The following is a 24840-nucleotide window of genomic DNA, read 5'->3' on the forward strand; positions in this document are numbered from 1 at the left end:
GGTGGTTGTTTTAAAATGTGCTATATATATAAAATTTGACTTGACCTGACTTGACTAATATCCAAACTTTTATTGTTGAATTTAAGTTAGATTGACCCATGATGACATTGAGACCTTTTCTCAACACATGCTGAGTCTTTTATTGTTCTTTTTAAAAGGTGGTGACTGATAAAAAAATATATATTGTCACCAGTCTACATGGCCGTGGGAAGTAGGGGTGCTGAGGGTGCTGCAGCACCCACTGTTGGGAAAGGCATCACAGCTGCAGCTGCAAACTGAACTACAATTCCCACAATTCCATCCGCGCGTCAACAGCAACAGCTAGGATGTTGCGATATCGCTGGCAGCCAAAGATTGCTGTGGTTGCAGAGATTAGGCTGCTTGGTCTTCACCTCTGACTAATATTTCTCTAGATGTCAAATACTGCGGTTTATTATTCAGAGCTACAGTAGCAGCAGACAGAGATTGTAGTTCTCTGTCGTCTCTGCGATTGTTTGTGTTGACGAGGGGCTGGACCGCGCTACAGCGTTAGCTTACTAAAACCAGAGTTTAATCGTAAATGGAAGAAATTAAATAGCCTGACGGACAGCTATGTACCAGCTAACGCTCGCTTCCCTTGACTGAGGATGGAAATATATTTTCGGGTAGCGCTACCAAACGAGTTACAAGTCGGAATCATCGCACTCAAGACATTATCTTCAGAGGATAACCTGGATAACCTTACACGAAATGTCATAGCGCGTAAGTAGCTAGCACTTAGCTAGCTCGGTAATGGCTTGACGAGATGGAGAAGGACCTAATGTTATCATCAGCAGCAGCCGACCGTGAGCAGCTGGATGGATAGCTAAAGAAGACTTTCTCCGGAGATGCTTTAGCCTCCTGGGTGGTGTAATTCACTTACATAACAGCTAGCCGCTCTAGCTATCACCAACTGGCTTGTGTTGGCAAGCAAATGGGAATTTTGCCACCCAAAATCGGGGTTGCCTGCACATCATCTTAAATTGACAAAGGCATCACTGCAGGTTTGAGGCTGCGAACAGACTCACTTGAAGCTTGAGACCCTTTCAAATGTACAATCTGACCTGCATCATCGTATCAGTGCAATAATTCAGTGCACAGGAAACAAGCAAGATCATCTGTTTGTGTTTGTGTGATTGGGATCCTCATCCTGTCATTGCGACAAGATGAGGAAGTTCTTTGATTCCCGACGGGAGTTGGTGAGCTCTGGGCCTGGTTCTGGAGGAGGTGGTGGCAGCTCTGGGTCCAGTCATGCAGGCGGAAATTTCATTGGTAAATCCTTCAGTGTCGGGAAGCACCAAGTCACTGTGGAGGAGATCATTGCTGAAGGTGAGAATTTGAGTTGCACAGGCCAAATGTTTCCCTTTTATTTCCATGCATGAGTGTGATTGATGATGTGGGATATGAGTCACATGACAGACCAGGGATGTAACCCTATGCCATCCACCACAGGAATGATGGAGCCCTGCATCAGATTGCAAAATAGAGGCCTACTGTTTCCCCCCCCCCCCCTCAGCTGGACTCTGACTAACAGCTTCCTTTTCGCTGTTTTATGATTTAGAAGTGTGATTCAAACAGACTGAGACCTGTATATTGGTGCAGTCATTTTTTCCCTTAAGAAATGAATGAATGAAGGTTTTGTGTTCTGCACAAGCTTTAATTCACACATGATTGCTACAAGTTGTGCATATGTAGGAGTGGGCACTGTGTACATCTGTTTTCCCTCAGCTGAAGAATTACTGCTGATGAATTAGTGACCAAAACAAAGTCATTTTATTCATCATTTAAAACTTGTATATACAGTACGTGTGCTCTTTTCACATTGCCATTTGTAGAGTTTGAAAAAAGCAAAACATGTTCTCTGATCATTCTTTAATCCAAGAATACATGCTCTTTTTTTAACACTCCTTTAATCTGAATCAAGTACATTTTTGGATTTACACAAGACAATGTTGCACTAATGCTCATGCTTTTGATGAAACAACAGACTTTTCGGTTGTTTTTAAGGTAATAATCTTCTGTTATTGTTCTCAGCTGATCCATATCAAAGAGCATTTATCAGTGCGTCAGGCCACCAACTTGCCAAACCCAGTCAATGCTAACCCCCAGCTTCAACACACAGCTATGTCCATCGGTATCTCTTTCACATTTATAGAGCTACAGTGGAATACAATACCATTTAACACGTGTCACGTTGAGGTTGCAGCACAAGCCGCAGTGTCTGCCTGAAATTGATGACTCTGTCACAACCAAACTCGGCAAAGTGAATTTGTTGTCTGTGCGATACCAGATGGTTAGGCCTCAATGTAGGCCTCCACGTAAACCCTGCAGCTATGACATGACTAATACATGACACTATAAGGCTGCTCCATTTGGGCCGCATCGTCCCTTTAGATGTAAGGCAACATGGAGAGAAACTGAAACACTTGGTGAAGTTAAGATTGAGCAACCCTAAGGAATCTTACAGGAGTGGTGTAATTCGAGTTCACTGGCCACATTTTTTTGTGATAATCTTGTAGTTTTGTTTTAGGTTTCTGCATGATTGTTCATTGTCGAGACTTTTTCTAACCTCTCTGTTTTATCTGACATTTCCACTCGGTCTCTGTCTCACTCCTGCAGGTGGTTTTGCGATTGTGTTCCTTGTGCGAACAAATCAAGGGGTGCGTTGCGCCCTGAAGAGGATGTATGTCAACAATGAGCATGATCTGCAGGTGTGCAAGTGCGAGATTCAAATAATGGTGAGTCAACACTGGGATTAAATGTTTCTCTATTTGTTTTCCAACTGAGTTCATATCCCCCAAAAAACATACAAACAATACTTCCAAAACTATAACTGTGCCTGCATGTTTGAGAAACACACGTAAAATCTTTTGTCTTATGCAGAGAGAACAGTTCAGCACACTCAGGGCCTGCAGCAGGGTTGTGTTGATCGCTGTACTGTATTTACTCAACTGGTTCTCATGTACTCTACTTTTGTTTTCATAGTGTCGTCTTGCATATTTTGCTCTCCTCATGAGATTCATCGTGGAGAAAGTCTCGGGGCCATTTCAATGAACGGCAAACCTTTCAGGATCGGGTAGCTCTTTGGGTTTTATTATTTTTAGCGTCCATTTTTTTGAGAAGAAAAACAGAATTTCCCGTCCTTTTGTTAAAAGTCGTTTCCCTAAGGTGACTCACATATTTATGACAATGTGTTTGTGTGCTGAGTGTGCCTCAGCTATAAAATACATTTGCATACTTATCACACTAGAAAAGAAGTGAGTCCCTGTAGTGCCTGACCTCTTGAAATAACAAACATCTTAGCAGAACTTTGATTTATTTGGTGTTTCATAGACACCAAATGAAATCCTTTGTAGCCTTCTAAAATAATATTCTGTCTGTAGTATTGGAATTTTTTTTTTTTTTGCATTTTTTGGTATTTGACTTACTCTAACATTCATCAAGTTCACTCACAGAATTTGTTTATTTTTGTCTGAGAGGAAACTCAGGAAGGGAAGGGAGGAAGCAGCGATGTTTCAAAGTACATAAAGAACGTCTGATTGTATCAGCATGAGGCAGACTGAAAGTCAGGGCTCACATTTCTCCTTTAAAATCCAAACTAAAACAACCTACAGGATTCTCCTTTGTGTCACATGTGACATGCTATGTTCTCTGTCTCATTCTTTTTGGTCTCCATCTGGCCCTCTATACACACACAGACACAGACACAGACACAGACAGACAGACAGACAGACAGACAGACAGACAGACAGACACAGACACACACACACACACACACACACACACACACACACACACACACACACACACACACACACACACACACACACACAGTGCTTAACCTCAGCTGCAGGCTGCAGTATACTTAACATTTTTTCATTACCTAATAGGTTTCTGATTTAAGCTCACCATTGCAGCCCCCTCTGCAGGTGATGGCCTTACACTGCATCACAAAACAGTGACCAGATTGAATGAAAGGCGCAGCATTGTGACGTTTAATCCTCAAAATTAACAGCAGCAAAGTCCTGAGATATTTGATTAGTTGTTATATTTGTGTCATAAAGTGCTCTGTCTCTTCTACAATACTAATAATTTAACCTTTATTTAACCAGGATGTCCCATTTACATTAAACATCTCTTTTGCAAGAGAACAAAGGCCAAGGTAGCAGCCTTACAAAGTGACAAACATAAAGAAATACACAAAAAAACACAACCGATCCCATCAGCCAACAGTCAGTCCACAGTTCTTAAAGGTATTCAAACACACAGTTGGCTTTTAAGACAAACAGCCTCGTGCCTGTCACCACCTTCTTGAAGTCACTCAAAGAAAATGTAAAGAGTTGTATTTTATCTTTTATTACAGCCCTTGGCAAATGATGAGGCTTAGAGTTCGACAGGTGAAATGTATTTATTTTCCTGCAGTGCGCACCGTGAAACTAAAAGCAAACAAACAAAGAACATTTCAATTCATAATATCACACACACAATGACGTTTTCCGTATAAAAATAGATTCACTTTCATTTAAAACAGACATACCTCGCTGCAAAACATTTCTTATGCTTGGAGAACCATTTAGACCGTGGACCACTCCGAAGCTTCCCCCGACTGCACACACTCCACATCGCCCAATCACAGCTGCTGCTCTGCTGCTGATCAACTGTGATCCTCTGATCAGCTGGCTACGCAGAGACACCGCCGTATATTTAAATTCCCGAGCAGTTCCAGGGCACCCACTTCTGACCCGAAACATAAACATTTAATATCAATTGAATTTAATGGCCGTTGCTGGCCACTTGCACTCCCACCAAATCATGTCATGGTTAATAATCACAGCTGAGTCAAAACATGATTTCAGATTTTTCAAAGTACAAACTTTTTCACACTGATTTGTTCATACTCTGTGCTTTGTGTTTGTGTTGTTACAGAAAGACCTTGTTGGTCACAAGAATATTGTGGGCTATCTGGACTCCAGTGTCACAGCGATGGGCTCACGGGATGTATGGGAAGTTTTTATCCTTATGGACTTCTGTAAGGGTGAGTGCTGAAAGGGAACTATGGTGTTAGCTCATGTATTCTCCACAGTGCTGTAGAATTATATTTAAAAAAGCAGCAGTCCCAACATAATGAGTCAAAACGGTATCAATGTTGAGACTCGCAGAGACGTCAGGGTGCATTCATGTACCAGCGAGGTTAATCCCTCCTGAAAGTTGTGCCTTATTTGCAGGAGGACAGGTGGTCAACTTGATGAATCAGAGGCTGCAGACCGGCTTCACCGAGGCGGAGGTCCTGCAGATCTTCTGTGACACCTGTGATGCTGTTTCTCGCCTGCACCAGCGCAAGCAACCCATCATCCATAGAGACCTTAAGGTGACACTTTTTGCCAATTTTGTCTTGTCTAATTCTGTTTTGTGCAGTGAGAAGGTGTAGGACAGGTAGTTTGTTGTGCTTTAGTTCAGTGTCAATCTTTGAACCTCTTTGGCTATCATAAGAGAACAATATTTGCTCAGAAACAAGAGATCAAGATCAGCATGGACTTCCTTTTCTCTATGCTGCATTGTTTACTGACCAAGTAGCAAATTGAGAAGCCACTGAGTGTTCAGATCAAAACCAAAGTCAAATTTGCCATTTCAGATTTGTCTGTTGCCCTTAGTGGACAAGTAAAGGACTATCTTAGTTTATAGAATTCCCTTGAAAAATGCCTGTAAACACATGCATGATGTGTCTCAGTTTCACTGTAAATACTTAGTAACACAGAGGCATCACTTTGGCTAACTTCAGTGATATGAATCCATAACAGAAAGTGATTTTCTTGAAATGAATGGGCCTTAAGTTTGATGAAATAACACCATCATGATGCCGATTCCTGAAAAAGTACATACTTGATTATAGAGGCCAAGCCAAAGCTTTAAGCCACTGAGGCGCCGCACCTGGAATACCTATTTGACGCGCTAGGAATTACCGTGCCTCATGAGTTAAAGTCCAAGTCATATCTGCAAGTTGAACTCCTGGTCTGTTTATTTTCATGTTCTGTGCTCTGAAAGTGTCCAATACAAACATAACACAAACGAACATCTGCGTAGAACTCCCGCAGCACCATGCTGCTTTAGCAGTCAAAACCTGTTTTACAGATAACCCTGTACGACCTTAAATACGGACACAGGTCGCTGTTTGTTGAATGGATGTTAGATCTATCATTTCTGATGCATTCAAGTAAGATTGGAAAATCTGAACACTGAAGGGCTTTTGCAAAACAGTCTCAAGATAACATTTTGCTGAAGTTAAAATTTTTGATTGATAGAGGATTGTTAGCTGCACTTGCATGCAGATATTTGCTTATCAAGATCAATTGATTGGCAGATTTGAGCCAATGAGAGGTGCAATGTCATTATTGTGAGTTGCATTCAGCCTGCTTTTGCTCTCCATATGGACAATTTTTTCCTGCATACACTAAAGCCTGCTGATACTTGATTGATGAGTTGTGCTCAAAGTACAAACATATTACAAACACAAACTAAAACACTTCCCATGTTTGAAGTCCAGACCCCACTAACAGTTTCTACATATGTATGTAGGATAAGTACTTAGAGGTTTAACCCAGAGTCAACACTGGCTGTAGATCAACATGCTGTGCTTGGTTTGTGTGTGTGAGTTGACACCGTGTTGAATTATGGATAGCTCTGAAAGGAGGGGAGAGGAGATTGTCAGTTGTCAAAATGCTTCAAAAACCTTGGGGAGCCGAGTCAAGCACAGCGTGTCTGTCGCACTGATTTAGCGTCACTGTCACTCAGTAGATTTAGCTCCTGTAGAGACGTGACTTTTTATGCCGAGCAGGTTTCCTGGTTTACAGAAATTATAGAAAATTGTTCAGACTGTTTCAGAGTGTTTCAAAGCTTCTGCTTAAACCGACATGTGGAAATGTGAAGATGTACGGAAGCCCTAAGCAGACATGCATCCATGCATTTTATGTACTCAGTTTTTCCGTGATAACAAGTTCATTTACCGTCGTTTTCCTGAAATATTTGCTTTTTTGTCTCTCTATCTCAGTATACCAAACTGTTTCTCCCATGTGATCATCTGATGTTAGGCTGAGATCTCAAGAAAACAACTGATATAATGGAATAATGTATGGATGCATGTCTTAGGGCCTCTGCACAGTTGATCCTACATAGTTTTAGCATTAGTCAAGTTCACATCTTGCAAGAGGAAAGAAACTCCCCACACCCCTGGAGCTTTGCATGTTTGTGACTGCTTGTCTTTCAAATGTCGTGTGTCTTCAGGTGGAGAACATCCTCCTGCATGACAAGGGTCATTACGTGCTGTGTGACTTTGGGAGTGCGACCAACAAGTTCCAGAGCCCGCAGACTGAGGGAGTGGCTGCCGTGGAGGAAGAGATCAAAAAGTTAGTGCCTCCTTTTCATGTGCTTTGGCAGAAATTGCAGGTTTCAATTCTAAGCAGCCCTTTTTTTAAGGCTGTACAGAGACTGTGAGCAGTTTTCATCCATGAGAAGCTTTGTTGTTGTTTTTATTGTAATTTGGTCATTTCTATTTGGCTGATTGAGTTTTTTTTTTTGCCTCATCCACATTTGTACTGTAGGTCTCTGCAGATCAATACGATCTTAATATGTACGCAAACAGATTTTTTTCTCGTAAAATGTTATTTTTAATGGATGAAAGCCTCGTTATGAACATAGAATAGTGTGTAGGCTGTTTCATGTTCCATGCCACATTAAAAGTAGGTGATTTGTCTTTCTAATTTTACCTCTTCTATTTTTAATTATTTCTTCCTGTGTTCTCTCAGGTACACCACTTTATCATATCGTGCCCCTGAAATGGTGAACCTCTACAACAATAAGATTATCACAACAAAGGCAGATGTCTGGGTGAGTAAAGAGAGCAGACGTGAAGCACACATACTGGATTTATTTTGTATTTCCTCTCGCCCTCATCGCAGTGAAAGTATTAATTAGATATTTAATGAAACTGATGTACTTGTTGTGTGTTCTTGATCAATCCTACCCTTTTCCTCTCTTCTCTTTCTCTACTCTCCTTTTTGTCTGTCTGTGTGGTCTGATGGGACGCGCATGTGACGTTTTCTCTCCAGGCGTTGGGCTGTTTGCTGTACAAGTTGTGCTTCTTCACTCTGCCCTTTGGTGAAAGCCAGGTGGCCATCTGTGATGGCAGTTTCACAATTCCTGACAACTCCCGCTACTCTTACGATCTACACTGCCTCATTCGTCAGTCCCACTTAATTTTTTCTGTCTATACAACATACAGTTCTGTTTTCACTTGTCATGTATGCATATCTATACCTACCTTCAGTCTCACTCATTTCTTCATTATGGTGCTGCAGGATACATGCTGGAGCCAGACCCTGACAAAAGACCAGATATCTACCAGGTGTCCCACTTTGCTTTTAAACAAGCTCAGCGGACCTGCCCTGTTCAGAATGTGAAGGTCAGTCTCTCTCAGCACAGACGTCAGCAGAAATATTTAGATTTTGCTTTGCTTTCTCTAAACAGGAATTGATTTTTGATGTCGTTTTCAGTAGAATCTGTTCTGGCTTTTCTGCCTGACCCACCAGTTGTCACACTGTGGGAGGAAAATCTGCTCTAACACATCGTTATTTACAGTAGAAAATGCTGACGATATTAATACTGCAAGAATCAGGAAGTTTTTATATTCAGATTCTTCCTGTTTTGTGTTGTGAAGACAAGACATGAATTTCTTTCTCTGTATTTCTTTTCCATGATGCAGAATTCTGCAATTCCTACCAAACTACCCGAGCCAATCAAAGCGAGCGAGGCTGCTGCAGCAAAGAAGAGCCAGAATAAGCCCAGGTATGTATGACCTGCTTACACTTTATTACGATTAAAGCTGTAGTAACACCATATTTAGTGAACATCATTAGGTGGACTGATACTTAGTGGATCATTGTGTTAAAAGTATTTGCAATGATTAACAAGAAGGCTAACATGCCCCCTCTGTTGCAGACTGACAGATCCAGTCCCCACCACCGAAACCTCCATCACCCCTCGCCAGAGGCCCAAAGCAGCCCATACTCAGCCTGCGGCTGGCATCCTCCCCATCCAGCCTGCTGCTCTCACCCCTCGCAAGCGAGCTAATCTCCCTGGTGGTGCAGCTCAGCCTGTGGGTGAGTGCAGGGCTTCGTCGTTCTTCTACTTTGTGTCACATGGGAAAGAAAATGAGCTTTAGAATAAAGATGTGCATAAAGACAGGAATCCCTCTAATCCTTTGTGCACACAGTGAATACTGCAATTCTCTGAATGAATAGATCGAGTGTGCAGGTTAAAACTCTTTCAAATTAAAGCAATCCAACCACAGGCCCAAAGTCATTATGTAATGATTTCCTCCACACTCCAGTGTTTGTACCTGTTACAGATCACTCTGAAGTCTTTCGATAGTATTTACAGATTATGTTTAAAATGCATATCATTGTAAGTGGACTGATAAACCTTTATTGTGGCGTTTACATTCTTTTACATCTGTATGATGATTAAGATTCAAAAATATTCCATGCAGCTGAGTAATGTGCTGTCGTTGCTCTTTGTAACCTCCCACAGGAGTCAGCTTAGACCTCTCCCAGCCAGCTGCAGCTCTGCAGTCACAGAAGGCTCAGACTTCACCTCTGCCTCTCATCCAGTCACAAAGCAATTCAAGTCAGGCTGCAGCTCAGCAGAAGCAGGTACGCCTCGACAGACTACACAGGAGCTTTGTAAAGGGTGAAGGAAGTGCAAACCCTGGGTTGTATGTTGTTGTTTTTTTATTAAATTGCGCAAAAAACAGGAAAAATCTTCACTAAAGCATATATCGTGTTTACCTAATGGGGGCACACATAGTTCTTCACCTGAATGCTGAAATAGCCAGTTATTAAATGCAACAGTTTTGAGTTGTCAAAATTTGATTTCAGTTTTAAAAGTTTTGTATTTCGCTGCCTGTCCCAGCGACTATGGGATTTAAGCACATTTCCACTGTGGGAACCAGTTTGCGTAAAGTCCCATGACCTTCCAGAAAGTTCCTCCTAGCTCCCACTCTCTGAAAGTATGTACTATTTGGAAGTGGGGCTTTCAACGCTGAAGATTTTTGATTGGTCAAGTAGCTGCAGCGTTCAGAAGTGGTTCTTTTTCACATCAGCGGGTTCATCTGCTAAATCCTTGGAGATCTTGAGAGGCAACACAGACAACAGTGGGCTGGGGGGAACTTTTATTCTCCTTCAATGTAGCTCTTTTGTGCTTTTTTTGAGGAAACATGGTTTTTGTTGCCCTTTTCTTACTTCTCTAACTGTACATCAAACACTCCTTTGGGAAATGATTCTCCTATTCTCATACAAATGATGGACAGATTATGAATCAGTTGACTCTAGGTAGAATGGACTATTGGATGATGATAGAATCAGTTTGTATCAGTGACACTCAAACATAAATCCCAGTTACTTGAGGAGCCTGTCTTATGATAGTTTGCAAACATAACCTTTAGAGTGATAACATTCTGTCATCTGTCTTTGTGTGATAGCCGGTGCAGCTAGCCACGGCTCCATCAGCAGAGACAGCAGCAGCAGCTACAGCAGTCGTGTCACCAGTGATCAAAGCAGACGTCCAACCACAAGCACAGCCAACAGTCCAGCAGCAGACCACTCCTCCCTCAGTGGTCGGCACCCCTTCCCAGCAGGCTGATCAGACTCCATCCAGCCCCGCCCCCCCTCAGCGCCCAGCTCGACGTAAGCAGGGAGGCCAGGCTCCGCAGTCAGCAGCTCAGGCTTCACCCGTCAAATCAGCCCCGAGTCAGCTGCAGGGATCTCAGAAGCAGCAGGTAGCGCAGCCCTCTGCAGCCCAGGCTCCGTCTGCCTGCACTGAGATCAGCCAAAAAGCAGCCGATATGGTAAGTGGCTCTCTGGTTAGCATCAAGCTTCTGAACATCATCTATGATAATTCACACTTGATGCTCTGCCGCCTTTAGTGGTGCGGTTCTGATTAGCTGCACCTGAATGCTTAGCTCGCAGGTGGTACCTCAAACTCTGAGTACTTGGGAGCTGACAACACTCATTTTAACACCTTTCTTTCCTCAGACTCCGCCTGCTTCTCCAAAGACGACTGAAGAACGAGGCCATCAGCGCACACCGAGTGATGCCACACTGATTAGTGTCGCTGGTGACCTCACACAGCAGCCACAGGGAGCTAATGGAGACGCTGCACTGAACCTGTAAGATGTTGAAGTGTCCTAAAATTTACCTGGAGGCAAAAATGAACCGCTCTGGTTTTCGAATTTAGTAAACTTTATGTGTTATTTTCTTCACTCAGATCAATTACATCCCCACCAAACACCACTCATTCCACTGGTGGTGAAGCAGCACAGGACCAGAGCATAGCTGGATCCACTCCTACACAGCCTGCATGGAACCCGTTTGACGATGATGGCTTCTCCGGCCTTGCTGGAGAGGAAGCCCAAGCTGAAGAAGCAAAGCCTGCTGGTAAGGTTTGGATATGTTTGTGTGGTTTTTTTTGTTTGTTTTTTTTTTTTCATACATGAAAGAGTTAAAAACTGGATTTTTGTGTCGCAGAATTATCCCCAGAAACTGAGCCAGCACTCTCTGAGGAGCTGATTCCAGGCCTGCAGGCCTCAACTATGGACGATACCCCCCCAGAGACTGGTGTGTCACAACTTTCCCTTTGTATCAAACACACTTCAGATCTATGTTTCATATTTCTAAGTGCCATAATGACAGGTTATTTTAATAAGTGTCAGTTATCATTTTAGTATGAGGTGGACAAAATCAAGCAGATAAATGGATTTAGTTATTTCTTTGTGAAGTAGCTTGGACTGAGATTTACAGTAAAACATCTCAATACACTGATCCCATCTCTAAAACACAGCTCACGAGTGCTGATGCCAAATAATAAATTATGTTGAATGAGTTTAAATAATATAATGTAATATCAAGCCAAGGGGTAAAGCTCTTACAGCACCTGTTCCATTAATCTGGTAGCTTTGAGGAGCTTTTAAAAGCAGGTGCTGCTTCTGTGCATCTCATCAATAACATAAAAGATTTGTAGAGAATGAAACAGATGCCAACATTTAAACACTGCTTCTGTTTTCTAGCTGCAGCCATTGTTGATTTGGATTGTGGGGGTTCATTGTTGGTAGTGCCAGGTGGTTTCCGTACCCTGGAACTGTCGGATACACCAGGTAAACAACTCATTCTTTGCATCTCTGTCGACATAACACCTTTGTATGGTCTGTTTTTTTTCAATGCCAGTAAAATTTGCGTAGCCTGGGTGTTGCTCTTACAACACCTTCTTTTTTTCTGCTGTTACAGGTTGTTGTACTGTCTGTAAACTCCCTGGAGATTAATATTATTGTTGTGCTTTCTAACAAATGTTTCCTCTCATCTTTTATTCTTCACCGGCCTTCAGAGAAGCTGATTGAAGGACTCAAATCTCCAGAACCGTCTTCACTCATGCTTCCAGACCTCCTGTCGTTGTCTGATCCCTTCGGTGGCTCTGTGGAGGAGTCTGCAAAAGGTGTGTGTGGGTGTGCGCTTTGCTGTAGCAGACATGCATGAATATAAATGCCATACTGTTGTGAATAAACAACACATATTTTTAAAACTTAGGTTTACTAAATGTTTGATATTATTGAGACCTTTGATGTTTTGTATCTATGAGTTAATAGATTAATTATTACAGCTTACAGCAGGAACCCCAAGTGAGAAGGTTACTGCATTTAGAGCATCCTTGTCCTCTTTGTGCCAGACCCTAAACTTTATTGGTTCTCCTGGTGTTCCTCAGACCCTCTGACTGCAGATGACTCTCTGCTGGGCTGCTCTCTGATCTCTGGTCCATCCGCCCCTCCGGCAGCAGGCAGCGCCACCTCCTCCGTCTCCTCTGCTCCCACCTCTGCTGCCTCGGCTTTAGATGATTTCAGTCTGTTGTCTGGAGACTCTGGACAGCCTAGAGCTGGTAAGCGTGAAGAATCCAAATAAGTCCACATACATACACTTTAATATTGAGCCACAGTACTATTAAACTACTGGAAGAAGTTTGACCAAAGCATACAAGGTACAATTTCAGCCAATATTCCCGGTTATTAAGGACCAAGATTTGCAAACAGTTAACTTCTTGTACTTTCATGGGGTGTTGAAGTTCAGTGATGTTGTATTTGAATCCTGTGTGGCTGTTTTTGGACGTGCAATTTTACTTCATTGTTTTCTCTTTTAGATCAGAAAAAGATAACCTCCTAAATTCTTTTGGGTTATAGTTAGCAAAAAGCCAGGCCAAGATTCAATTTTGTTTATACTCTTGCTCAATCACCATCTCTTTTCTTCACAAACTGACAACAAAGATAAAGACAATCAACAACTTTTTTGTTGTCCATACCTGTGCCACCATGTCTGTACTGATAATACTGAGCTAAGAGTGCTATTTAGACTTGTGCTTAACCCAAGCTTGCATGTTTTTTATTAAAAAAATCAAAGGAGCATTTGGGGAAAAATCAGAAAAAGCTCTTGTTTGCCTCAGCCAGCTGCGATGGAGTGTCCTGGTGGTTGTGTCTGATTGACAGCTGCTGGCAGGCTGAGCTCTAGCTCTGAACACTGGTAGGTTTACTGTAGCTAACAAGGCTCAGGCAGAGAGAGTGTTGACAGAAGTTATATTTTCAGAGTTCACAGAGAGTTCATGTTGCAACAACTTAATGCAAAGATAAGTAGCAAGGGGGACACTTGAGATCACAGTTCATAGCTTTTGTGTTTGCTGATGATACAACAATTCTACTTGATTTCACAAAAGAATCCCTGAAAACAAACAGCCTAGATTAAGCCACTTAAATGTCTGTGTGCTTTATCTCAGGATTGAGGCAGCATCAAATAGGGATGGGAATGCTTCTCTCGCAACCCTCTGTGGCAGGAGAAGCATTTCAATCCCTATTATTCCAAATCAAATGTAATCTTGGCAGACTTTTTTTATCCTCAAATTTATCCTGACTGTATGAAAAATGAACATTAAAGTAAATTCAATTAAGTAATGAATTGAGTTAACTATGAGGGTTTCTGTGTTTAGAATAGATGGATGTTTCTATACCAAAACCTTGTACGATATAACACAAGACATGACGATACAACATGCTATCAGAGGGACTAGAAGGACGGATGTTTCCCCCCTGTAACCTTCATGCTAGTCTGTACCAGTCGACCCAGCTTGGGTTTTAACTCTTCATGTGTGAAACAAGTTTAACGTTTAGTAGTATAAGAACTGGTCATGTGCTCCTCCCTTATCTCAGAACTGTATTGTGTGCTCTAAGTGGAGAGCTCCACAGCTGTCGTTCCTTTTTGTTTCTTGCCGGTTGAACGAAATCATTTGACTGCAGTTGACAGCTCCAGCTCTGAATCACACCCCGACTGTATGAGCCAGCTGCATGACCCTAATTACCACGGATCAACCGCTGTTCAAATACGCTTTGTACCGCTGGAGAGTTTCCAGTCCGTTTTTCGCACTAATTGATGATTTTTGGAACATTTTTACAAGATTGAGGAGTATTTCTTGGAGGCAGTTTCTCCTCTAATTGGCCTCAGTACTTTCTTCTTATCTGTATACCTCTGCATGGAGATTTTCTTATTTTCACATCCACAACCCTGCTCTCTTTCATCCTCCGCAGACTCATCTCTTCTGATCTCAGACTTCGAGCCGCAGCAGGCGGGGGCAGAGGCTGGCGAAGAGGATGAATTTGATCCCATTCCTGTCACAGGCCGAAAGAACTCGCAAGGTAAGTTTCACCATTCGTACGGAAGCTCAGGTGGGTCAAATGGTATTTAAGACGCACACTTGTACATTGAGTTTCCCTCAGTTGCATGCTGATTTTTAAAAACGTAAAGAAACAGTCAAACTTGTTTTTTCAAATTTGTTGTAGAAGCACTAGAGGTAAACGGGTCAATTCTGCCCTCTCTCTTTCTCTCTATCTCCTTATCAACCTCTCTCCCCGTCCTTAACTGCTTGTTGTGACCCCTCGCTCCTCTGCTTCTCCTCCCTTCTTGTTTGCCTGTTCTCACCCCCTCCTCCCCTTCCTTCCCCTCTGTCTGTCCGGCCAGTTTCAGGAGGCCACTCGCGCAGTAACAGTGGCGGCTCTGAATCCAGCCTGCCCAGCTTGGCTCGCTCCCTGATGCTGGTGGACCAGCTCATCGACTTGTAGACGCCCACCCAGCCCCCCACCCCTCCCATAGAAGCTGTAACACTGGATTATAGACTGGCATAGCATAACAGCAATCAACACTGTTGTCATAGCTAGCTCCCTGCACCCTCCTAGCTGTCATCGCCATTCTAGTTGCTACAGTAGAAACAGCCTTTGCATTTCAGAGCTTCTTCATCCCCACTCTCTCTGCCATAACAACTGCATTATCTGCTTCTCCTCACCTCTCATCTCTCACCTCCTCAATCACATTTTCTCTTTGTTGTACTCTCTGCATATCATGTTCCATCCACCGGTTAAAAAGTGGCCAGTAGACTAACATCATCCTTTCTAAGCATTACATCTCTCTTTCAATCAGGATATGATATTGCTATCCCATTTGTTTGAACAATATTGCATTATGTCTAATAGCAAACAATAGAAGATCATTGTTGTAATGTACAATAGGCATAGTTATAAGTGGTCGTAGTTATTATGGTGCACAAGTGAATTTGTCGTCGTTTGCCTTTTTAAATTCTCTTCCCCAGATTTATTTTCACATTTTAGAGTCGGATCATAAAGAAGTGAAGTGACCATTTGTTTCAATAACGTCCGTTTACTTCTCCTGTGAAGGGAAACTTAGTCATGTAGCCGGATTTGCACAGTAGCATAAATGTTACCTCTGTCAGGGCTGTTGGATGGAATATCTTAAGCTGCTATTGATAAGACTGAAAGAGGACATCAGAGTTAGCATGTAATCGGAAACAAAACAGCCATAACCATACGTCCCCCTAAAACACAACGCTAAGTTACTGTGAGGAAAAGAGGAGCGAGACACTGAGGGCCTGGTCTTAAACCTAACACACAGCAGTGCAATAATCTACGCTTGTTAACAACTGACAGAGTTTCAAACACTTAAGTAGCAGATGTGTTAGCACCCACTTGTGCACCTATGATACTTGTCCAAAAATGAGGTGCAAATAGTACTGCGCTGTTACAGGTAATGGGTGATCCCATTCCCTTTAGTGGAATTAATGTGTGGGTGCTGGTTTAGCTCTGTGTGCACACCAGGTACAGAGGTTGCAGTCCTCAATGCAGCAGCCGCAGGTTTGACTCCCAGACATATCCTGTCTCTCTTCAGCTGTCCTGTTAAAGCAAAAATGGCCCAGAGTAGGGATGCATTGATGAATTGGTTGGACATCAGTATCAGCTGATATTGGGCCAGCTGATTGAAATGAGCCCATCAGAAAATAATGTGTTTTGCAGGGATGTCAGGAGCTGATGTTTATCTGTGGTCTCACATGAATTTAAAGCTGGGAAGATAGTACGCCTAACTGCTGATTCAGACATTTGAGCAGAAGACGTCACCTGCTGGACAAAAACTGATTCGTTTTCATGGTCCAACATGAAAGAGAGTGTCAGCAGTGTGGGTGTAAAACACTGTCGCAGAGAAAGACCAGAGACATGCAGTTTGTAAGACATGTTCTTGTGACATTTCAACAGGGAGGACTACTAATGCTTCAAATCTCATGGCTCATTTTAAAAACAGACACAAAGAGGTAATGCCAAAAACATTGGCATTAGAATCTGCTATTATTTTAAACATCGGTATCAGCATCAGCTCTGATTTCACAATCAGTGCATCTCTTGCCTGAAAGCATAACTTCAAAAAGAAAAAAGTGCCCATAAGACAGCTTTGAATAACCGAGGGATCAGCGAGCCACTAGATTATGAACTGCTTAACTGGCCAGAGTAGGTTTTATGCACCCTTAATGCACTTGCGCCGCGTGTCTTTTGTTTTGGACCATGCGCTTTGTAACTAATATAGGTTATAAATACACTTAAATAGGGCCCTAACAGTTTGCTTGAACAGTCTAATCAGCAAAGTGCCATAAAATAATATGTGGCACAGAAGAGAGAAGAGAGGAGCTTTGCCAGTTTAGTAGCTGAACTCTAAATAAAACTAATCACTCAGCGAGGACCTGCTCTCATTTGCTCACGTTTGTGAAAGCAATAGTTTATCATGGAATGAAATGGGGGAATAATATGGGTCATAACAGTGTGTACAGGAGCGTGCCATATCAGTAGAAAATGCATGAGAATAATTTGAGTAATCAGCAGTAATAGCTAATAGTAGAAATACAGTAGCTGTTCTATAGAGACCATTAGAGACTATTCAGGTACTTTTTGGCACAAGCAGAAACGGTCTAATACGACATTTAAAAAAAAGATTTCACTCACTTTTGTTTTTTTCTTATGTCACCACAAGCATTCATCCACATTGTGCAATCCTTCCTACATTCCTGTCATTGTTTACTCCTTATTTATGTAAATAAATATCTGCGACCCCTGCAGGCTCTTATCCAGACCATAGAGCTGGTTCTTCCTCCCCTGTATATATGAAGTCATTGTCATAAAGCTTTACTTGTGGAAAACATATTGCTTTACTTGTGAAATCTCGTATATATATCTTTATATATACATATGATCTGTATATAGATATATATATGACTGAAAATGACATGGTTTTCCTGTTAATAAATGTTAATATGAATAGAGTGTTAGAGAATGAATGTAAGAAATAAATATTAGTCTATAATAAAAAATATCTACGATTCTTAACACCATAATCACTGAATAATATTGAAGAATATATACATATTTCATTCCTCTTTGTGGAGTTGTGTGTTGAGAAAGTTTTTTTTCTTGGTTATATCTGCCCTACTATTGTCAGTACATTATAATGTATAGCTGATAATCCTAGTCTTTGTTCAACCTGGAGATTAGGCCTGATCCCGTGTCTTATTCCCCCTCCTCTTCCTCTGTGAACAGAAAAGTGAGCCTGTGTTCTGTTTGTTGATGAAGGATTATATTTTTATTCCAAGCCGTTTTTTGGAAAAGTGTGCGCTGACTCTCTCGTAGTCCTGTTTCATTTCAGCGCTGAACTAGAACTTTTTCTGAAACTTGTGCTTTGTAAAGCTTTGTTTTTGCTTTACCGGTTGGTTTTAGTGATCACAGAGTTCATATCAAAAAGCATGGCAGTGTCTTTGAATGTTATGTTCATGTTGGTATACAGTGTTAAGATAAGTATGTGTGAGTGTGCGTGGAGTCAGAATTGTTGGATGTGTTTTTCTGGTAGCCTACTTGTGTTGTTGTTTGCTGCAAAACGTGGCGACAGTCATGAACACGTCGTCATTAAAATCTCTTCTGAAAGCACAGCCCCCCTCCCTCTCTCTAAATTCTCTCAGGAAGTCAGAGCTACATCACTCTCTGAGATATGTATTGGCTTACTGCTCCCCAGTCTCTCTGTCCGCTGGAAGCCTGCGCTCCATATTACAGTGTAGAGAAATAGTCTGATAGCTGATGTGTGAGGGGCTCTGTAACGTGTGAAAGGGTTAAAGATACAACACTGCTGCTGCAGCATCCAATCAGCTGTCCAGGGTTTGGAAAATCAGCTCCAATCAGCAATATAAATGTTTCTGTAGGATCAAACAAAAGTTAGTTTTCTTCTCACGCATGACACAGTGAGAAGACTACCTCCACCTCCTCTTTGGCTTCATGTCATGTTAAAGTAACATTCATGGTACTGTTTGTTTTATCAGGAGATCCATCGCAAATACTCCTTTCTGGAAAGTTCTAGAAGATGCAAGAGTTATATTCAGAAACACATAAGTCACATTGTAGTTCAAAATGCACAAACATTTTTGGTTATGCACATAGTGGCTTATTTTATTCTGTTTGGTAATTAAAAAATAGAATAATCATTGACTTCACATAAATATGGACGGTACACCTCCCCACCTCGTAAGAAAAAGTGAAGCCAGATTAATGCCACAATGGGTGCTCCCATATTGCACTGAGCGATTTGGCTGGTGGAGCCGCAGGATTAATGTTACACTCCAGGCATTCAACTTACAGATGAAACATCACAGCAGAACAGATTCTTGAGCTGATCCAAAGTATACACTCTTAGCTATAGAAAGTTCAATGACTCTTGCCTAAGTTTAAGAAGGAGCCGCATTCCTCAACAGAGCTGTCAATCATGATGTCACATCCCCCTCTCTGTGACGTCTAATAACTAAATAAAACAAAACCTCTCTAAAAATGAAGACTTGCGCATTAGTCAGCATGATAGAAACTAACTTTCATGACAGAAAACATGTTGAAGATACATTTATTTGAGATGCATTTTCATTTTCTACTTTGACCCATGTTCCATCTGTTTTAATGGAGGAGGCAGGCTTTGAGACCTGAACTGCAGCCTGTCTGCAGGAACAGATGTGAAAGATCTGGCTTTACCTATAGGGACCTGTTGTGTCATCCATATTTTATTTGGTCTATAGGAATGATATATAGAAACCTCTTAAGTGACTGAAGTCAAAAGCAGTAGAAAAAAAGTCCCAAAAATAAAATAAAAACCTTTAAAACTGAATATTTGAATTTAGTTTCTAAGTGTGTTGTTTAAAGCCCACCACAGTTTTGTACACTAACCTTTAAATTGAGAGTATTTTCAGTGGATCTTGTGATTAAAATTCTGAATTAAATCATTTACTTCTAAAAATGATTTTATGAAAAATAAAGGAGCAGCTGATTTTAAAGTGACACTCTCGGGTGTACTGACGTGTACAAAAAGAAGGTATACTTTTCTTTCTTTATCATCCTCTTTATGATCCTTCCATCAAACAACTCCATCTTTTGCAGTCAATGTTTGAACCTATGCAACTCCCGAGCTTTCTCCCTGTAGCCGCCAATGTGCTGTTGTGATCGGTGAAGCCAAGCACCTCGTGAGATTAGTCCTCGATGTGAAACAGAAGCCCCTCGTTTCCTCTGTTGTTTTGCCAAAAATGGAAGCTGTCGATTATCTGAAACTAGTGAGTGTTTTTGAGACGCCTCTTTGTCTTTATGGCCCAAACCTGCGTCAGAGCTGTGGTATCGTGTGCTCCTTCTATTTTTGTGAGATAATTAAAGAATTATAAAGGGATGGCAAATAAAATGCAAATGTGAATGTCAACGTGTTGAGTTTTTATTCTTAAAATATATTTCAGATGGCCTTATAAGGAAGTGAAAGGGAGTATTACAGCATTTACATGAGTACCAATTGATCATAACATTGTTATACGGCAATATAAACAGTGAACCAGTATTAACAGTATCATTGTACTTATAAAAGTTGTGTAACTTTTAAGTATTTTGCTGTGGAAGACAAGAACAGCTGTTCTTCAACATTTTTCTTCTATTGTCTTGACAATCACAAGTGAATCATTTTGTTGTCTCAAGTTTATAAATCCCATTTTCTGGTCATATTACATGAATTAATTGTGTTTTCTCAAGAGAACGGACTTCCAGTTTCCAGAGCTAACAAGATAATTTATCACAAGATTACGACTTCTTGAATCTTTAATTTTCAGCTCTGATTTTAATCTCCTATTTCAAAATACACACTGAAGCTTCCTGGCATGATGTGTCACGTTGTGTTAGATCTTGATCAAATTACAGTGGGATGTTTTATTAATGATGTGTACTTTAATACATGACATTACTCTCTTTGTTGAAGCATCACGGCAATCCTGATTTCTGACAAACGTTTCAAATAACAAGGGGGAACTGTTTGTTTTGTTTCATGTCAACACAATAACTAACTTGTGATCATTTACAAAAAAATAAAACCAAGCATGGACATGCTTGGCTTTTATATTTTGTAGTTTTGAAAAAGAAATCTGAATATGTTAAAGTCAGAGTATCAAACCTCTGCAGCTCCTTGCACACAAAGCGATCTGCATAAAGTCTCTGTGAGGGTGAGATCAGGTTAATGATCTGTTAAACTGGAGCAGAATAGGAGGGTTCATTCAGCTGTGTCGTGCACTAATCCAGTTCTTATTCTGATCAGACAGCAGATTAATCCTCTCAGGTAAGACCAAACATCGATTATTCGCCCCATTAAAAGTCAGTCCTTTTCTGTCTTTATTACATGACTTTTATCATGGCTCTGTTCAAAAGATTACCTCATTCTGTCAACCCAAAGTGAGAGATCAGGAAACAGTTGATTGATATATGGCTTATTTCCTTTTCACGTGGCATGTCTTGTTCACTTTTTACAATTTTCCTTCAACCAAATTCAAAAAGTTCTTGATCTAAAATGCTTTCTCATCTTAAAAAAAACATGACTGATCAACCACAAGGTCATTTTAGAAGTGAGTTTATATTGGCCTCTGAAACGCTGCAGAACACAACTAAAGAATGTGCTGTGGTTCACCATTGTATTTATTTTTCAAATCAACACAGTGTTCTCCTTACACTGCAAAAAAAATTGAGTTTAGGTATCTGATTTCAAGTCAAAATACTTCATTACACTTAATGTTAGCCACATTGACCTGATGAGTCCAGATGTATATCTTTTATTAAGATACAAGCAATCAAAAATAAAGACTTGCTTTAATTTAAAGGGTAAAAGTTGCTGCTATTGTATCAAGAAAATATAATTCTCAAGAAAGTTATCCAGGAGAGTTTTCTTGCTGCATCTTTGGAAGTTCCCTTGAGTGGGTTAGTCTTTGTAAACACTGCACAGAACAGAAAGCATTTTTATTTTTAAACAGTGAGAAAAATTGGTTCATCAAAAGTCAGATTTAAAGGGAAAAACAAGAAATTTGGAGCAAATATGCCAATGAAGCACTACTCAGTTTAGTTATAACACAAAAGACATTCCTTACTGTTTCTTTTTGTGTTGTTTTTTACTATGAATTCATACAATATTACATACTACTGGATTACAAATATTAACATGCAAGAAATTCTGGTGTTCTCACTCTCTCCCTCTTCTCCCCACACAGACCTGCAGAGGGAGCTCAGCAGTAATGCACAGCAACCAGCTCAGCCTGAGGCATCTGTGCATTTCACTGAGGGGAATGAGAGGCAGAGGATCCAGCAGAGGACTGCTCCATGTGTCATAAATAAACACATGCTGCCGTCAGATGAAAGGAGCTTAAAACCCCACACATTACCAGCTACTTCCAGCGACATGCATTTCATACCTGCTGACCAAGTATCCCAGCTCAGCCCAGTCACCTCTGATGTTTTCCAGCTGGCGCCTTTTAAAAAAGAAAGCAGGATGGCATTCAGCAGCTCCTCCTCTTCTTCATCTCATAAACCTGCTGACACATCTGATGTTTTCCTCCAGGCGCCGTTTGGAAAGAGGCAGGAAACCACCAGAGCCGTTTGTAGTCACACAGTTAAGCCTGGATCACAACAGATCCGACCCGTCAAACACTGTCACCTGGTCCGAGCATCATCCTCTCCTGCTGCTCCTCAGTCAGGTGTGCGACCTTCCCTTCCTCCTCCTCCTCTGCACCCTGAGGCCCCTCTGCTGCAGCAGCCGGTGGTCATGCACCGGGTTGTCTCCAGGATTGGTCAGCAGGCCGCCGTAGGTTCAGTAGCTGTGGGGCCTCTGCACGCCTGGACCATCGGGGGAAGAGGTCTGGATGACCCGTTTACTGCTGCACCTTTTCAGCCCAGATGCTCTCAGGGGAAACCTTGATGATGAAATTCAAATGGGCCAAGTCAGAGTTTTTCTGTAGCTTCAAAGGAGCCAAAAGTGCAGTTCAGTTGCAGTGTCACTCACATTTTTAATATAGAGTGGCTCCTTTCATCATTACTGCAGTATTTAAACGAGTTAATAATCATTTTAGAATGATATGTTCTACCTCAGTCGTGTGATCGGCTTTTATTCAGAGCACCAATAATGAGTCATTTCAGTATAAAGAGTCTGAACTTAACTTTATGTAAACTCATTTTAAGACATGCAAACTGGTTCATCACAGTCCCGTTATAAAATGCACGATGAAAAGATAAGGTCGTCAGTACTCAGACCTTCATAAATAAAGATTTATCAGAAAACATGGATATCTTAGATATGACTCTGATATACGGCCGTGATTGAAGGTTGCTTGTGTTTGAAGTATTTAGTAGTTTATTGTTGTGTTTACATTTAGATTACAGGTTGTGCCTTAAACAAAGCGAGTCACCGGACTGATGAGTTTTCAGTTTCTGTGCTGCAAAAGATAGCAAACATTTTGCTGCAACCCAAAGAATTCTTTGGATTATGAAAGTAACTGTGTGGAGATTTTTGTTACGCAAAAGGAGTTTTAACTTTGATTAAAACAGCGATAATATGATATATCTGAATATTGGTAGATTCAGAAATGACACATTACACACTACTCATTGGTCAGCAGAGAGTTGGGCTGAAAGGACTTTAATGGTTTCAAGCTCACTTTAGCTTCATTGCTTTATAATTTTGACCCAGGTTGCTGCTGTCATATCTTCAAAAACTGTCCTTATATTATTGTGAAGACATTTTTAACCTTATAATGTTGTTTGTATTGGTCTCAGTGTTATTGTTGAAACATATCGTGTCTTTTGTTCAAGTCTGTTTGTTAAAAGACAGAAAACTCAACATCATCTCTAGAGGTTCTAGTTTTTGAAGATTTATCTCAAAGTGAAAACTTTTCAAATGATGCTTATGATTGTTCTAAATACTTAAAGAACGTGTTAACCATGCTGCCTTTGCTAACAGTATTTGTGTATTTCTATATCATCAGGGTATTAATACTTTACATAAGAATGGCTGCAAAGAGAAATAAACATTTCTTAAACATAACGTCATCTTGTCTCATGGTTATTCACTCCTCCACTATACACACAGTTTATTAATGTTGACTCTGGGAGATTTTCACCTGCTTTCTTTCTATCTCATGATGTTAGAGGTAATTAACTGCTGTTGACACAGGAGATGAGTTGAAATCTTTGCCATGTTTGACATTTTTTGAAGAGGACAACTGCAGGGTTGTGACTCTTTTTTTTCGGGGAAATTCACAGCAAGCAAGTCATGGTGGTTATGATGTTCATACCATTTGTGTCAACTGGTACAAACCCGGGGGAGCAACATGTAACAGGAGGATAAAAACATCTGAGGTTAAGGTACAATAATCAGATAAGAACAGTGAGGAACTCAGCACATCTGTCTAATCACATGTCCATTGATATAAATACAACAGCTTGCATTATACTGCAGTTTTCTGTTGTTTCGTCCACCAATATCGTCCTCATCATTACACTATAGCTTCAACAGTGTGCTATTTATGAAGACTACTTACTGTAACTCTCAAAATGTAGACTTATATATAGAATAAATGTAGTTATTGCTTTGCTTTATGAAATTACATTCCAGTGAGGCAACAGATGATGACTCTTGACAATTGACTGCATAGCCACAACACGACCGTATATAGCCACAACACCATAAGTAGCCACAACATGACTGCATATAGCCACAACATGAATGCACATAGCCACAACATGACTGCATATAGCCACAACATGACTGCATATAGCCACAACATGAATGCACATAGCCACAACATGAATGCACATAGCCACAACATGACTGCATATAGCCACAACATGACTGCACATAGCCACAACATGACTGCATATAGCCACAACATGAATGCATATAGCCACAACATGACTGCATATAGCCACAAAATGAATGCACATAGCCACAAAATGACTGCATATAGCCACAACATGACTGCACATAGCCACAACATGACTGCATATAGCCACAACACGACTGCATATAGTCACAACATGAA

General features: G+C 41.0%; 1 protein-coding gene across 2 annotated transcripts; it reads left to right on the plus strand.

Moving 5' to 3' along the window:
- Positions 1 to 296: 296 nt before the first annotated feature.
- LOC117831190 (AP2-associated protein kinase 1-like) lies at positions 297 to 23843 on the plus strand. 2 transcript variants are annotated; one of them, XM_034709747.1, is made up of 20 exons: positions 297 to 1347; positions 2638 to 2756; positions 4945 to 5053; positions 5244 to 5386; positions 7297 to 7418; positions 7818 to 7899; positions 8121 to 8253; positions 8370 to 8473; positions 8774 to 8856; positions 9010 to 9170; positions 9601 to 9722; positions 10550 to 10915; positions 11103 to 11236; positions 11335 to 11504; positions 11595 to 11684; positions 12134 to 12220; positions 12448 to 12555; positions 12823 to 12993; positions 14684 to 14791; positions 15114 to 20201. In XM_034709747.1, exons 1-20 carry the CDS (start codon positions 1185 to 1187, stop codon positions 15212 to 15214), a joined length of 2676 nt encoding a protein of 891 aa, XP_034565638.1. In that variant the 5' UTR covers positions 297 to 1184; the 3' UTR covers positions 15215 to 20201. The 2 variants fall into 2 exon arrangements, with proteins under 2 accessions (XP_034565638.1, XP_034565637.1); XM_034709746.1 differs by lacking the exon at positions 15114 to 20201 and adding an exon at positions 22018 to 23843 and having other exon boundaries at positions 316 to 1347.
- Positions 23844 to 24840: the final 997 nt, after the last annotated feature.

This window comes from Notolabrus celidotus, chromosome 19 (genome assembly GCF_009762535.1).
Source record: "Notolabrus celidotus isolate fNotCel1 chromosome 19, fNotCel1.pri, whole genome shotgun sequence".
Taxonomy (NCBI): Eukaryota; Metazoa; Chordata; class Actinopteri; order Labriformes; family Labridae; genus Notolabrus; species Notolabrus celidotus.

Bases quoted from the DNA above. Each gene is read 5' to 3' on its own strand.
- LOC117831190 (XM_034709746.1), top strand. From the start codon at position 1,185: ATGAGGAAGTTCTTTGATTCCCGACGGGAGTTGGTGAGCTCTGGGCCT. The intron at 5,054-5,243 runs GTGAGTGCTGAA...CCTTATTTGCAG, and splicing joins CCTTATGGACTTCTGTAAGG to GAGGACAGGTGGTCAACTTG. The intron at 11,685-12,133 runs GTGTGTCACAAC...TCTGTTTTCTAG, and splicing joins CGATACCCCCCCAGAGACTG to CTGCAGCCATTGTTGATTTG.